Source organism: Lygodium microphyllum, chromosome 1, assembly GCF_053477565.2.
Source record: "Lygodium microphyllum isolate KBCC chromosome 1, Lygodium_microphyllum_v1.1.10, whole genome shotgun sequence".
Taxonomy (NCBI): Eukaryota; Viridiplantae; Streptophyta; class Polypodiopsida; order Schizaeales; family Lygodiaceae; genus Lygodium; species Lygodium microphyllum.
In genome coordinates this window covers 48,419,716-48,435,165 of record NC_141135.1, presented here as the reverse complement: position 1 = coordinate 48,435,165, position 15,450 = coordinate 48,419,716, and the positions used below count along the sequence as shown (strand labels likewise).

Sequence of the window (15,450 nt, the reverse complement as noted above, 5' to 3'; positions counted from 1 at the left end):
TTTCAACTTTCTACCTGTTTGAGTAGTCACAAATACATGAAAGGTTTTAAAAACAGTAAACTATTCCCTTTTCTTTTTCAAAAGATAAACCCAAATCTTCATGGAACAATCATCAATAAAAGAGAAAAAATATGCAACACCATCCAACGATTTCACGAGCAAATTTGCTTTCCAAACTGACAATCATTACAAAAATCAAGTTTAGAGTCTTTTCCATCAACCCTCTTCAAAGAGGTAAGGACATCAAGTCCTTTCTGGCTCATATGGCCTAATCTCTTATGCCACAACTCCAAATGACAACCAATTTCAGCAACTGCAAGAAACTTGCCATTCAAGGCTTACAGTGCAAACAATACAAGGTGCCCTTCTTAGTTCCTTTTGCAATCAGCATGGAACCCTTTTTCAATTTCCACAAACCACCACCAAACAATGTAGTATAACCATGCAAGTCAAGCTGACCAACAGATAGTAAGCTCTTTTTTATGCCAGGCACATGTCTGACATCTTTCAACGCAAGCTCTTGCCCATTATCTAAAGACAAGTGTACAGTGCCAATCCCATAAATGCTGCAAGCATGGTTATTTCCAAGGAACACTTTTTCCTGACTGCCTGCATTGAACATAGCAAAACACTCCAAGCAAGGAGTTACATGGAAAGAGCCACCAAAGTCTACAATCCAAGTCTGAGTGACACCATCATCAACTGACAAAGATGCATCAATCACATCAGCCTTGGTAATCTGCATATCCTGCATGTGACATACAAGGGCATCATAATCAACTGCATATAATACATCAGCCTCTGTATCCGAGAGCTCCTCTATGACTACACTAGAGGCCACATTGGCCTTTTCCTTGCCTTTGGCTGTCTCAGATGCATCTGTCTTATCATCTGTCATAATCAACTACATATAATACATCAGCCTTTGTATCCAAGAGCTCCTCTATGACTACGCTGGAGGCCACATTGGCCTTTTCCTTGCCTTTGGCTGCCTCAGATGCATCTATCTTATCCTCTTTCTTCTTTTCGTCTCCTACATTCTTCTTTCTCTCTTATTCCTTCTTGTAGTACCTGCAATCAGGCTTCTTGTGGCCCTTCCAACCACACTAATAGCAAGTAATGTCACTCTTTTCTTTACCTTTGCTCTTGCTTCTGTTTTTTTGTCTAGCATTTGCATTTTTCTTTCCAGCCTTGCCTCTTACATAATAAGCTGAGTTGCTACATTTTCCACTGGACATACGTCTAATTTCTTCATTCAAGATTGAACCCCTCACACCATCATATGAGAGATTGGGGTTATTGTTGAGAGAAACCACCAAGGTCTCCCAAGAATCAGGTAGTGTCATGATCAGAAAGATCACGCTCAACTTATCATCAAAATCCAAATTTGCATCCTTTAGCTGATTTAAAATGCCAGTAAATGCACTCAAGTGCTCAGCTGCAAGCTTTGACTCATCCAATCACATATTTACCAACTTGCGCATTAAATGCACCTAATTAACACGTGTGGTGATCTCATAGGTAGTTTTCAACTTCTCCCATATTACATAACTTGTATCTAAACCCTTAATGTCTCTCAAAATGTCATCAATTACACCCATCTTTATGTAAGACACAGCCTTTTTGTTAACTCTGGCCCAATCTACATCGGACATTTTGTGCGGGTTTATCTTCCTACAAAGCATCCTCACAATCCTTTAAGAACAATATGCCCTGCATACAATCTTTCCAAAGGTCAAAACCATGACCGTTAAACCGTTTGATTTCCATCGAACTCTTGATATCTGAACTGGAAGAAGTTGCAGCCATTATTATCACGAATACAAGAGTAAATGCACTGAACTGCAGAAGCACAAGCTGAACTAGCAAATACACTATTCTTCTTCCTCAAACAGTAATAAATCTCTGATGTTTATGCATAAGACAACCACTACACGGGCAAATTCTGCAAAAATTTACCAATTTCTACACAAAGCCCCAAAATTCCAAGTCCAACAATGCATAAATGTTAGCTAATTTGACCCAATTGAGCAAAATTTTACCAACGCATGAAAAGCCCCAGCTTTTCAAGGTCCAATGTTAGGAAATTTTACTCGAAAGAGCGAAATTCCAACAAATTTGAAAAATCCCCGATTTGATTGAGGTCACCACACACAATGTCTACAATTTCCGACCTGAATGTCACTACCAAGCATAGACAGGATTAAATCTGAAAAAAGCCCCGAATTTTCGGGCCAAGCTGACACAGATCTGTGGCCTGTGCTTCCACACGTGAACCCTGGTCAAAAGGAAGGAGATAAAAGAGATTTGAAAGGAATAAAAAATTCTGAATTTAAAGAAAATGACCGCGGAGGGAACCCATCGGGCGAGTCACATCGCCTGTCACCTGCCCATCACGGACGCGTGCACCTATCCATTGGACCTATCACATCAGCTGCGTGTTACACTGCCCGCCGCCTGGTATGCGTCGTGTCAGCTGCCCATTACACTGCCTATTTGCTGCTTGCTGTCGCCTAGTCGTTGCGAGCAGTCTTCTGCTCGTCTTCTATTCTATTGCCCGCACTAGTCTTCTTCGCGACCTATTCATTTGCTACTAGTGTATTGCCTGTCAGCTGCGCCTATCGACTATCAATCTCTGCAGCCATGTCACTGGTCCCGTTAGGTCACACCTAACTTGTCGAGCAATCCATGTTGTTAACTGGTCTGATCTCGAGAAGTGAGCAAGTAAGTGAGTGACTGAGAGAGAGAGAGAGAGAGAGAGAGAGTGTGTGTGTGTGTGTGTGTGTGTGTGTGAGTGAAAGTACGATTCGAATTGGGTGTACCTACAATTGTGTTGATACACAAAGAATAAAATGTATTTATACTTAGGGCACATAAGGGTGCATTCACATGTACAACTAAATAATGTACGTGTACTATACACAGAGATGAAAAAGGGCCTTTATCCCAACAAGCAGTCTAGATGGTGACGATAAAAAGGCTATACTTCTTAATAGCCTAATGATAGAAGTACAATTCCATGAAAACGTGATAGCTCTCAAGGTGGCTTGAGAGATGAAATATGAAGAAATGGTCGCCATCCTTTTGGATGACGAAAGGTATAACAAAGATGTTGACACAGTACTAGCAACCTTCTATACCAAGAGACAACTTCCCAAGTGTCGATACTACAAGCGTATTGGCTAGGTTGTTGACCAATGCTACAAGAAGAAAGACAGTAGCGAGACAAACAACATGCCTAATATGCCACTGCTAATACCTTATTAGATAGTGACCCTGATGAACCACCTACTAACTCTCACAAGGCCCTTAATGTATCTATTCAATCATCGTGCTTGTCATGGACAGCATGTCGTCCCTAGTCTTTGCCCACGTATTTTCATTGTAATGTGGCTCAAAGTAGTACTCTACCCCCACTCCTTAAGTCTGCAAATCACTCCCCTCCGGTTTTCTTTGTTTTATATGGCGAAAACTTTCAAGGTGGGGATGGATTGTAACGAGCGGGTTACATAGGAACCAAGGGTTAGACACCCACTCACACTAACCGAGGTATATAAGCTGTAAGAGTCCCAGTTAGTGCAACCAGTTATTATCAAGAACATACTCTTCACCTTCATCTTCAACTTCCATGGCTTCCTCCTCCCTTGTCCCCTCTTTTCTGTCTTTCTCTCTCCTCTTCTAGTCTTTCTTTCTATTCTCCATTCTTTCTTTCTCTCTCTTCAGCTCGTTCTCCTCTTTCCTCTCAGCTTAATTCATTACAATTTCCTGCAAGTAGGCTCCGTACTCACTAACAGGGGTTCACGTGTGTAAGCACAGTGCTCAAATTTGTGAAGATTTGTGCCCAAAAATTTAGGGCGTTTCCCAGACTTGATGTTGTTCATGCAAACTAGAGACATTTCACCCAAAAATATATTTGACACTCGGGATGAAGTATTAATGCAATTGGAGCAGATTTATTGCAAAAATTTTGGGCCTTTTCTTCACTGCTGGGTGGGAGACATTTGGACTTGGAATGTATTAAATGTTGTAAAAGAGCAGCTTCTATTGGTACATGTATTGCTAATTGCTCATTGTGCAATGAAACAGTGGTATATACAGCACTTGGGTTATTGCATTTGGGCATTATGGTGATGTATTATTGAAGTGGGAGCTATCTTTTATGCATATGTATCAGATTTGCTTCATGTATATGCTGTAATCAGCCCTTCGGACTGAAATTGCAGCATAGTATCTGCTTCTTGTGCATTTTGGAAGTACAGGTTTGAATACTTGCTGTTATATTCAGCAACCTTGCTATTGGCTAAAAGTATTCAGCATTTTATAGTTTTTTGATGCAAATGGCTAGTAGTACATCTACATCTGACACAAAGAATCTTTTTGAGATTCACAAATTTGACGGCAATGGCTTTGTTCTTTGGAAAGATCGTATGCAAGTATACTTTTTCTGAAAGATTGTGATGGTGCTTTGGCAAAACATAAGTCTGTTGCTTTGTGAGATAAGGATTGGGCTAAAATGAATAAGAAAGACATCACTTACATCAAATTGGCAGTCACAAATGATATCTTAGTTGATATCAAGGGACTCACCACTACATATGCAATTTGGGAGAAACTCAAGGCTACGTATGAGAATACGACTCCTCTCAATCAGGTCCATCTCATGCGAAAGTTGGTCAACTTAAAACTTGATGAGTCTAAGCCCACCTCGAAGCATTCAAATGCTTTCACTGGTATTTTGAGTCTATTACAGGATGCAAACTTGCTGGCATTTGATCCTAAGCTGAGGGCTATCTTCTTGCTCGTGACTTTGCCAAATTCATAGAAAGCATTGGTTGTCGTTGAGCAACAAACCCAACTTGACATTTGATGGTGTGCGTGGTTCTATTCTCAATGAGGAGATTAGATGCAAGGCATGTGGGAAAAATAGTGGATCAGTCTACAATGTAAGAGGACGAACAAAAAAGAGGTCAAATGCTACAAATAAGCACAAAAATCGCAGCAAAAGCAAGGAAAAACAGCAAGATGTCACTTGCTATCACTGTGGACGCAAAGGGCATAAAAAGCCCAATTGCAAGTACTATACAAAGGAGCAAGAATGCAAGAAGCAAGCTAATGCAAAAGGCAAAAAAAAAAAAAAAAAGAGAAGAATGGCAGCTCTACCCCTAAAGGAATAGAGAAGGCAAATGTGGTATCCAATGTTGTTATTGAGGAGATAGAAGAAGATAAAGATACTAATTTGCTGGTTGCATCTACATATCCACATGCTATGACAGTGGAAAACATGGATATCACTAAAAGGAATGTGATAGATGCCTTGTTGTTTGCTCATGATGGTTTGTCACAATTATGGACTCTTGACAATGGTATTTCATTTCATGTAACTCCATCTTTGGAGTGTTTTTCTTCTTATGCAACAGGTAACCTTGGGAAAGTTTACCTAGAAAATAACCATGCATGTGATATTGAAGTAGGCACCATATACTTGGCTCTTAAAAATTGTCAAAATTTGATTCTTCATGATGTTAGGTATGTACTTAGTAGGGGTCACTTTACTACCTTTGGTGGTGAAATGTGGAAGATACAAAAAGGATCCATGCTAGTCATTCAAGGCGGTAAAAAGGGAACTCTATATTTTCACTACAAGGCACTTCCTGGAAAGTTTGTTGCAATTGCAGAAGTGTAGTCACACATGGAGTTATGGCACAAGCATCTTGGACACGAGCCAAAAGGGTTTACAAGCACTTTTTTCACTTAGAAGAGTTCATATAAAAAACTCAAAGCTTGACTTTTGTGATGACTATGTTTTGGAAAAATATATAAAGAGTTCATACTCTCATGGAGCTTCTAAGAAGGCATGTATTTTGGATTTAGTCCATTCTGATGTATGTACCATGCCAATAAAAACTCATAGTGGTTTCCATTATTTTGTATCTTTTATTGATGACCATTCTAGAAAGCTATGGGTTACTAGTCCATCAAACTTTTATGGACAAATTCGAAGATACCTCCAAGCTAGCTCCTCGCTAGTCTTTTGTATCCCAACACCAGTCATCTGGTCGCGCAAATTCTTAATCCGAGTATGAATGCTTCAGCTCTCTCTTTCAGCAAACTTCTCCGCTGCTAGTTGATTCTCCAAGTTTTGAATCATTGTTTGGTTTTGCGTTTCATACTGACTCCTCAATACATTCCAAGCCTCTGATGCTTTGGCTGTATGCTGAATCAAAGTCAGAACTTTGTTAGAACAGCTCGTAACTAAGACACACAATGCATCTGCATTCCTTTGTTTCCAAGCTCATAGAAGATCTGCATTCGAATGAATCATCACACTAGGATTTGATAGGTCGGGGGTAGGCTGTGGTTCTACATCAGTCCCCAACATAGTCTCCAAAACCTCATAAGAATCAAGGATAGTTGTAATTTTGAACTTCCACAAGGTATAGTTTGTACTATCTAACTTTCCTTCACTGAAGGTTGGTGGATGAATCCTTAGTATTTGAATAGCTAGTACAGACGCACCACCTCCTGCACTGCTTCCTGATGCGCCAAAACCGCTTCCGAAAGACGACGTTGTTCCTCTTTGCCGTTGAAGCCTTTGCCTCTTGCACACTCTTCGATCCCTAGAGCCCCTTGGGCTTTGATACCTTCCAGCATGGTGATTTAGAAAAAGAGTTGTACGTGAAACAACCATAGGGCTTTGTTATGCCAGGGAAGGAGCATTTGGTATGTAGGCTTAAGAGAAGCTTCTACGGTTTAAAACAAACTCCTAGACAGTGGTATAAAAAATTTTATGCCTTCATGCTCTCACATGGGTTTAAAGAAGCAATCCAGATCATTGCTTATATATAAAGAAGGCTGATGATGAAAGCCTTATAATCCTTGTGCTTTATGTGGATGATATGCTTATTGCTAGCAAGCATAAAAGCAGATTAATGCCCTAAAAATCTGAATTCGGCCTTTTCCATGAAGGCCTTGGATGCAGCCATTTTGGGTATGCGTGTGACAAGAGATTAAAAGCAACAACTCTTATTTCCCTCACAAGAAAAGTACATCAGCAAAGTACTTGATTGTTTTTCTATGGCAAATGCTAAGCCACTTGTTGTTTCTTTGCCACCATACCTTAAGCTTAGCAAAGCAGATTGTCCAAAAGATGATAAGGCAACCAGCTCTATGAAGGGTGTTCCTTATGCTTCAGCTTGTGGAACACTCATGTATGCTATGGTTGCCACTAGACCTGACATTACTCATGCAGTGGGAGTCATGAGCACGTTTATGTCAAATCCTGGCAAAGCGCATTGGGAGGCAGTAAAATGCATCTTCTGGTACCTTAAAGACACACAAAGAAAATGTATTTGCTATGGAAAGGGTATGTCAGATCTATAGGGATATCGTGATGCAAGCATGGCAAGTGACTTGGATACTTGCAAATCTACTAGCGGGTACATATTTATCTTAACTAATGGGGCCATTTCTTGGTGCTCTAGATTACAAAAAATAGTAGCACTTTCTATCACTAAGGCTGAATATATTTCAGCCACTGAAGCCTCCAAAAAAGTTGTTTTGCTTGGTTGTTTGGTCAAGGATTTTGGGCTGCCCACCAAAACACCTATACTTGGATGTGATAGCCAAGTGTTGTATGCCTGGCTAGGAATGCTATGTTTCATGCACGTACCAAACATATTCATGTGTGGTATCACTTTATCAAACAGGTTCTGGATGATGGTCTAGTCACACTGACTAAGATCAGAACACAAGATAACCTTGCAAATGTTCTCACTAAAGTCTTCCAAAGGCTCAACATGAGCATTGCATTCGACTAGTGGGAGTTGGTTAAAGGTTCGCTAAGGACGTTTAAGTGGGAGGTTGTTGGGTATAAAGGCCCTTTTACTCTCACTCCCATGTATAAATTTACTTGTACACGTGACCGCACCCTTGTGGGTGTAAGTGTACCGTACCCTAAGTATAAATACATTCTATTATTATTTATGTGTACTACACTCGCACATACCCAACTCGAGTCTCCACTCTCTATTGTTGTACACACCTCATTCTTTCTATGCACACCACTTGGGCACTCACATTTCCCTTCATGCAAGTCAAGTAGAGTAAGAAAACAAATGCAACAATTGACATATAATAGCTATGTAACTCATCACCATGCATACATGGCTAAGGTTGTGTAAGATATGGAATCCACTTGTTTTGAGGATGCATACATGGCTAAGGTTGGACGTTTTTCGATGAAGGGGGTGAATCTCTCTCCAATGAGTTTTCTAATTTCTTGCAGAAAAAATTACATACAAAGGCAAGATACATGTAAATATACTTCATAACAAAATGGGGTTGTTGAGCAAAAAAACAAGCATATTACAGAGGTGGCTCATGCATTGATGTCAAAAAGAAACTTGTCTTATTACTATTGGGCTGTAGTAGTTGCTATTGTTGTATGGAATTGGACACCCACCACTGCTATACATGGTATGACAACAGAAGATAAGTTTACGTGTAGAAAGCCAAATCCATCCCATCTGAAAGTATTTGGATGTATTGCCTATACGTATATTCCTAATGAGTTGTGTAATAAATTGGATCCCAAAGCAAAAACATGTATATTCGTTGGATATTCTCATAAAATGAAGGGATATAGATATTGGATATTCTCTTAAACACAAGGGATATTGATTTTCTAACCCTGTTACTAAAAGCTAAGAATGAGCAAGGATGTTGTTTTTTATGAAACGAGTAGTTGGTACAGTAATGTGCAGAATGCAGTTAAAGTTGATGAGTATGAGAGTATAACTATGCAAAAAACAAATTAGCAGTCATAGACATTGAGTGGACTACAAAAGTCTCCTAGTCATGCTTATGTTGATAGCCCTTGGAGTGGCAAATTGAGGTCACAGGTTACTCCACCAAGTACATCACAAATATCAAAAAAAGGTAAAGAGAAAGTTGAGGACTCATCTATTATGACAAATGTATCATCAAGTTTCTCTCATTTGATGTTGATTTAGATGGCTTTGAGCAGAGCCTAGATAAGGAGTTTGGGATTTTGTCTATTAAAAAACCTGGTGTGCGGAAGGCACAAGAGGATGTTAAAGAACCCAATAGTGATCCAAATCCACATAGGTCAAGTAGGATAAGAAAGCCAATGCAATGATTGACATATGACAACTATGTAGCTCATCACTATGCATACATGGCTAAGGTTCTGTAGTATGTGAAACCCACTTGTTTTGAGGATGCAATCGGTAATGAGTATTGGGATCATGCTATAAATGAAGAAATAGTTGCACTCAAGGATAACGACACATGGCAATTGGTGCCTTTGCCTGAAGCCAGGAAAGCTATTGGCTCATACGGAAGGCAGTTCATCATCATACTTGTAAAATATGGGTCTACTTTATGCGTAAGAAAAGTGAAGTGTTCACTAACTTTAAAAGCTTTAAGGCTTTGGTTGAGAGATCCACTTGTTTTGAGAATGTAGTGGATAAAATATTGAGATCGTGTTATAGTTGAATCCACTTGTTCAAGCTCTTCCATTCACTGATGAGAGATATTGGTCATTTTAGACTCTAAATGAACCATAGATCAAATATTAATGCCTTTTTTAGATAAATCAGAGCCTTCATATTAAATTTTAGCATTGATTTCAATCTAATTCTATCATGATTATCATTTTGAATGTTTCTATGCATAAGTCTAATTTGATCTAGTGATTCTCTTGCACCCAAGAGATGTATTATAAAGAGTGAGTACTGCAATCAAACCCTTAGCCAATCTCAATTTATATTTTCTATTTTCATCGATCAGATCCATGCATATCATTGAAAGTTGAAATAATCATTTCAATAATGCATATCATCTAAGTTTTCTTGGAATAGAATGCTCTTGCCATGGAAATTCCTATCAATGAAAAAGGTGGATGCCGAGGGAGATAATGGAACAAAAGAGAGGTGATTCTCCTCAACTATTAAAGATCCAGAAGGGATGTAACACGACTTTGGGGAAACTTTTACCACCTCCCAATGATTCAAAACCCATGTAAGAAGCCTCCCGTGCCGTTTTATCCCTCACATAGGTATCACAAGTAGAGATATTAAAGACCCAAAGATTTCAACTAAGGAGCATTGATTAGGGTCTAATTGATTAGTTTAGAGGGATTATATAGGGATTAGAGATCGATTACCAATTATTTCAATCTTCATTGGTAGATACATGTACATGCAAGAGTAACAAAGCACCACAGCAAGAAAACAATATTTTCAAAATATTCTATTTCAATTTTCAAGTTAAGTATCATAGCTTATCTTGAAGAGCTATTTGTATCTTTGTTTTGAATTAAAAAGTTCTTGATTCTAATATTGTGGTGAAAAGTTATAGCGGTTTTAGTGACAAGTGAAAGTGTAATAATCAACTCTCAAGACAAGAATAGATACTAGATTGACAAAGCCCAATAACTAAACAAACTCCCAAAAAAATCAATCTCTCATCCAAAATCTTAAGCCCTCACAAGTCATTACACATCATCATCATCATGTTTAATATTGCCCGACTATTTTTGTCAAAAAAACCATGTTTTGGGTTCCAACTCACACCCAAAACCCCCCCAATTTTTTACTCTGAAAACGTTTCTTACTTCAAGAAATGTTTCGTAAGTTTCAAAAAGAAAGAAATGCATTTCTTTGCTGCTGTGAGCTAAAGCAAGCACCTACGGCATGGCATGATAGGATTGCAAATACTCCATCCATTTGCAATACAAGTTAAAGAAATACCACAAGGGGTGCCAACTTTTGGGGCAAATAGGCTGTCCAATGTCCAAGATTAAGTGGTAACATTTGCATTTACAGTTTATGTGAGTTTTATACTTACCATAATTAGTATTAAGTCAGGTTATTTACCACCCTATTCGAGAAGGAAGGCTGGTTTCAAGATACCTCCCCTAAATGGAGGCCTTGAAGCCAATCCTGATACAAAGTCATACTGAATAATGCACCGTTATTGCCCAGCCATAGCTTCTTCAATAAGAAAGAAGCAAGAGTAGTGTCCTTGTCCTCAAAGAGATGAACAAAGACAAATTCTTTCGTCATGACCGGTGTAGCCTTTGAATCCTTGGCACCCTCGTTGGCCCCAAGCTTCAAACGGGGGATACTTTTACGAGCACTTTTCTTCAATGTGGGTACATTTCCTAGAATGTGGGCACTTAGGCTTCCCTTCAAACTTCTCATCCTTCTTATCATTTTGTTTATTCTTCTTGTTCTTTGCCTTATTATCCTTCTTGTTGTTCACTCCTGAACCTAAACCTTCAATAAAACTTTAGTGAATCTAGTTCTACCAAGATTAGTATGCCACTAGATGTAAGCAAGCTGGTGTAGAAAACATCATCCTTTGGAGATGGGAGATGAGTGATAAGAGTCATAGCCATATCTTTGGATGATATATTCTTGCCAAGGTATGCAAGCTCATCCTAAAATTCCTCCATTTTGTTGATATGATCCTTTATGAAAGAAGCATCATCAATATATAATATTCAGAGCTTCTCCTTAGGGATGATGCGGTGTGCAAAAGTCTTGACATGATATAAGAAGATAACTTGCACCAGATGCCCACTAGGGAGCAAATACTATGAATATGTATAAGAACTCAATCCTACCAACTCATAAAGAAGAGGGAATAGGCTTGAGCGGTGAGTTGATCCCAAAGAACCGCCTAATCATCGATCAATCCAATATGAGAATCCTCAACTAGATGAGGAATAAGGGATAACCAAATCCCATAAGTCAAAGGTATCAAGAATGCGCTCCACCTTGCAAGAACAAAGGGAGTAGTTTGTGCCATCCAAACAGTCCTTCTCAAACATTGTGGAAAGAACAAGCATCTACACAAAAGGTGCAATAGTGGGCAAATGGGATCCTTCAATTAGACCTTGTGTACAAACAAAGAGAGAAGGTGGGGGTGAATGAGGCCTTGTTTTGATCTTCTGGACCTGGTAGAGTGCCAATCCCTATTGAATCAGGGCTCCACTCTTCAATCTTCTTCTTCACATCGATCCTCGCAATCTTCACAATCATGATGAGCTTCACAACAATCTAAACAACAGGAGTGTCAATCTTTCAAGTGTTGGACCTCATAATCATCATTAGACCAAAGAAACCAGCGACTCATTTATCCTTCAAAGTTTTTGCACAAACACACCAATAATCTGCTGCATTTTGATGTCATGCTGCCCAAATGGAGGAGTCGCCAGCTACGATGCTATAAGGCAAGATATAGATATTCCGCACATGCCAAAAACAGCTCGGAAAGTGCAAGAAAATTTTGCATTTCATGTAACTTGGGGCTGAAATATGATGTTGCCAACAAGGAACAGCAGCCACCCACACTTAGATAGCTGAGTGATGTGTAAAACCTGCACAAAACAGCAAGCTATGTGTGGTCGCCTGTTCTAGAACCTCTAGGTCCTCTCTTTTGGTAGTGATAACACGTGAGAGAGAGCAAAGGAAGAAGAACACGAACACAAAGAGAGAAGAGAAGAGAGAGACTGAAATAAATGCAAAGAATGGGAAAATTTTGCGCTGATTTGAAAATAGAATGCTGAATATAATGTGGATTGTCCTTACACGCCGCCCAAACCATCAATGAGGGCACCAAATCAAGTTCATGATGGAGGGCGCAAGCTAGTGTTCACTATTAACAAACAAGCTAAATATAAGCAAAAAAACAGGCAAAAATGTAACATTATCTTTAGTTGCAAAGTGTGCAAGTGATAGAGATGGCTGTGTAAACTTCGAAGCTGCTAGTGTGTCAATAAATGTGGTTGGGTTGTAACTGATCAGGCTTTGTTTTGCAGTCAACACACTCAGAAAATGGGTGGGTGTGTTTTACAAACAGCTGACAGCATAAATGGCCCAAAAATTCACACATGCGGCAATGAAAAAATGCATTCATCATTTTTCCCCCTTTTTTGCCCCACAATCCAACCTTATATTTGTTTCGCGCTTTTCCAATACCAAACATTTGCAAGTGGTTGGTATTTTTACCATACACATACGAGAAAATTATGTACATAGTACTTTGAGAGCAGGCCACCCTTCTCAATGCCTCAAAACAGCCTTCCTCTTCTAGCCACCAAAGGAACACAATGACAAAGGAACACAACAAGGTTCTGAAAATTCAAAGGTTGCCCGTGCTCACGGAAAACTATAAGAGTTTCTCAATGCAAGTTGACAAGCACAAGATGGATAGTCTCTTATGCAAAGAAAGCGATTCACCCATGTTGCAAGAGGCTCATGTGGAATTCTATTTAGCTTTTAGAGACCGTACCTACATCTAGTTACCCACCCTACCAGCTTCTAGGTCTTGGGTAGATCTTCGAACAGGCACACATTTACCCCTCTCGAGTAAATGAAGAGTATGTGGCACAAGTGGGAGCAAATGTAGAAGTCATTCCACAACATTATTGCCAAATACAATAGTATGTTCTAGAATTTCCTTCTTCAAGTATCTTTAGCTTTAAAACATTGTGATACTAAAATGTTTATATCAAGACTTCAAAAGCAAACTAGCCCTCTAGTCCAATGTTAGCCCAAGAAGATTAGAGACTAAACTAAAGACTAAGATTTTGGAATAATCTCATTAATTGCCTAATGACCAAAATTGGCTTTAAATAGCTAAAAAGTCTTGAACAAGTCACAATGCAGGCCAAACTCTAAAAGTAAGTAAAAGTTGGCCAAATCCTTAACATCCACTTTTTGACCATCGAAACAACCATCTAAGGCCATTTTGAATGTCTAATACCTTGGCCAATGATGTGCCCATGGACTAGCACATAAAGTCACTTGAAATTACTTGTCTTGTCAAGGAATTTATTAGCATGCCACAAATGCAATGCATTGCGGTAGCACAACAACATGTTTGCTATCATCAATGGAGTTGTGCACACATTTCCATGGATATGCCATTACATAAAACTTATTCATAAATGTATAAATCGATTAGTTTCATCCACTTTACATCACCATCTTTGTAATGTCCCCCTAGGATCAAACTTTCCCACAAGATATGACACCAACATACCCAAAGCAAAGAACATAAAGGAAATGGACATCAAAATCACCTCCCAACCAAAAACCCAAACAAGCTCACCCCTTGAGCCTAGGCCCTAGTAGTATACCAAGTCACTACCACATCCCAAGAGCTAGCGTCCCATACCGCCACCTCCCAACCACCGTCACCCAACCACCGTCAGGATGATGTGGGCTCATGGGTATGGCTTGTTTCATGTCTCGTGCAGATTGGATCCTAGGGAAACATTACAATCTTGTGGGCGTCATGCACAGTCATCGGGTTCATTCAAAGTGTTTTTTTCATAGTGTTGCACAATCACATTCAGCTCTAGGTGGGCCCACAACACGCTGAGATTCTTATAGGTCCTTAGATCAAGGTTTTTCTCCTAGGCTAGTGGAGCATGAGGCATGTTATCACGGCATTGAAGGCAACCAAGAATCCTGATCTGAGGATTGTTCTCTCTCTCTCTCTCTCTCTCTCTCTCTCTCTCTCTCTCTCTCTCTCTCTCTCTCTCTCTCTCTCATATGGTGGCATGCCTATACAAAAGGAGTGCTATAGTCGATGCTAGGTTCAATTCCCTGCTTACATTGGCGAGCACATCTCACAGAAATTCTTATGCAGAAAACATGTCGTAATGGATATGTGAGCAAGAAACTTCCGATAGGAAAATTTGTCAGACCGCCTGGATGTTTGGATTAGATGCTTTCTATAAGGCACAGCTAAGCCAACACTGAACTGCACATTCGTATACACGTAGCTCGCTGCGTACAATCAATACTAAAACTGCAGACGAAATCAGAATTTCATTTTACGAAACGACGATAAATGAAAATTCGCGCGCGCGCACTCTGTGTGTGTCTGTGTGTGTGTGTGTGTGTGTGTGTGTGTGTGTGTGTGTGTGTGCGTGCGCGATCATCAATCAATCAAAGAGGAGGGACCTTACACAGTAAGATGCAGAACGAACTCGTGGAAAGAGATCTAGCAGACGAAAGAATTGTTGATCGTCCATCTCCTTCGCTGTTTCGAAGCGAAAAGACTGGTGTGTGTTCTCAGCAATGTGGAAGTCTGGAAGATCTTGCAATGTTTCGAAAGAATCTTCTAGAACTTAAGATCAGTTGCTTGGCTAGCAAAATGACTCCCAGGGTCGTTGCCTGAAGGTGCAATCCTTAGGAGTGGTTCGAGGAGTTGGGCACCAAGCAAGTTCCCAAAGGTGCAATCTTTAGGTGTTTGGGGTGTCCCATAAGCATTACACTGTCCACAAGGAAGTACCTTGGATGGTTGGAGAGTTCACTTAAAGAATAAGATCATTAAGTGGGGCAACCTCCCTCTTAAGTTTGGCGGTCTCAAATCACTACTTGCCCCACTTCGTATATGTCTATAAGACCT

At 39.7% G+C, this 15,450-nt stretch overlaps 1 protein-coding gene across 6 annotated transcripts in view; it reads right to left on the bottom strand.

The window, feature by feature from the left end:
• The window catches only part of LOC148041081 (uncharacterized), a 42,934-nt gene extending 27,691 nt beyond the window's left edge, over positions 1-15,243 (bottom strand). For 3 of the 6 annotated variants that reach the window (XR_015690682.1, XR_015690679.1, XM_087676644.1), the window contains exon 1: positions 15,008-15,243. Coding sequence is in view for 4 of the 6 variants with exons in the window: in XM_087676644.1 (XP_087532770.1) it covers positions 15,008-15,073 (66 nt within the window). In the remaining 2 variants the exon portion in view is untranslated. The remainder of the gene's footprint in view (positions 1-15,007) is intronic. The other 3 variants (XM_087676670.1, XM_087676677.1, XM_087676660.1) reach the window with 2 other exon arrangements.
• Between the last annotated feature and the right edge of the window lie 207 nt (positions 15,244-15,450).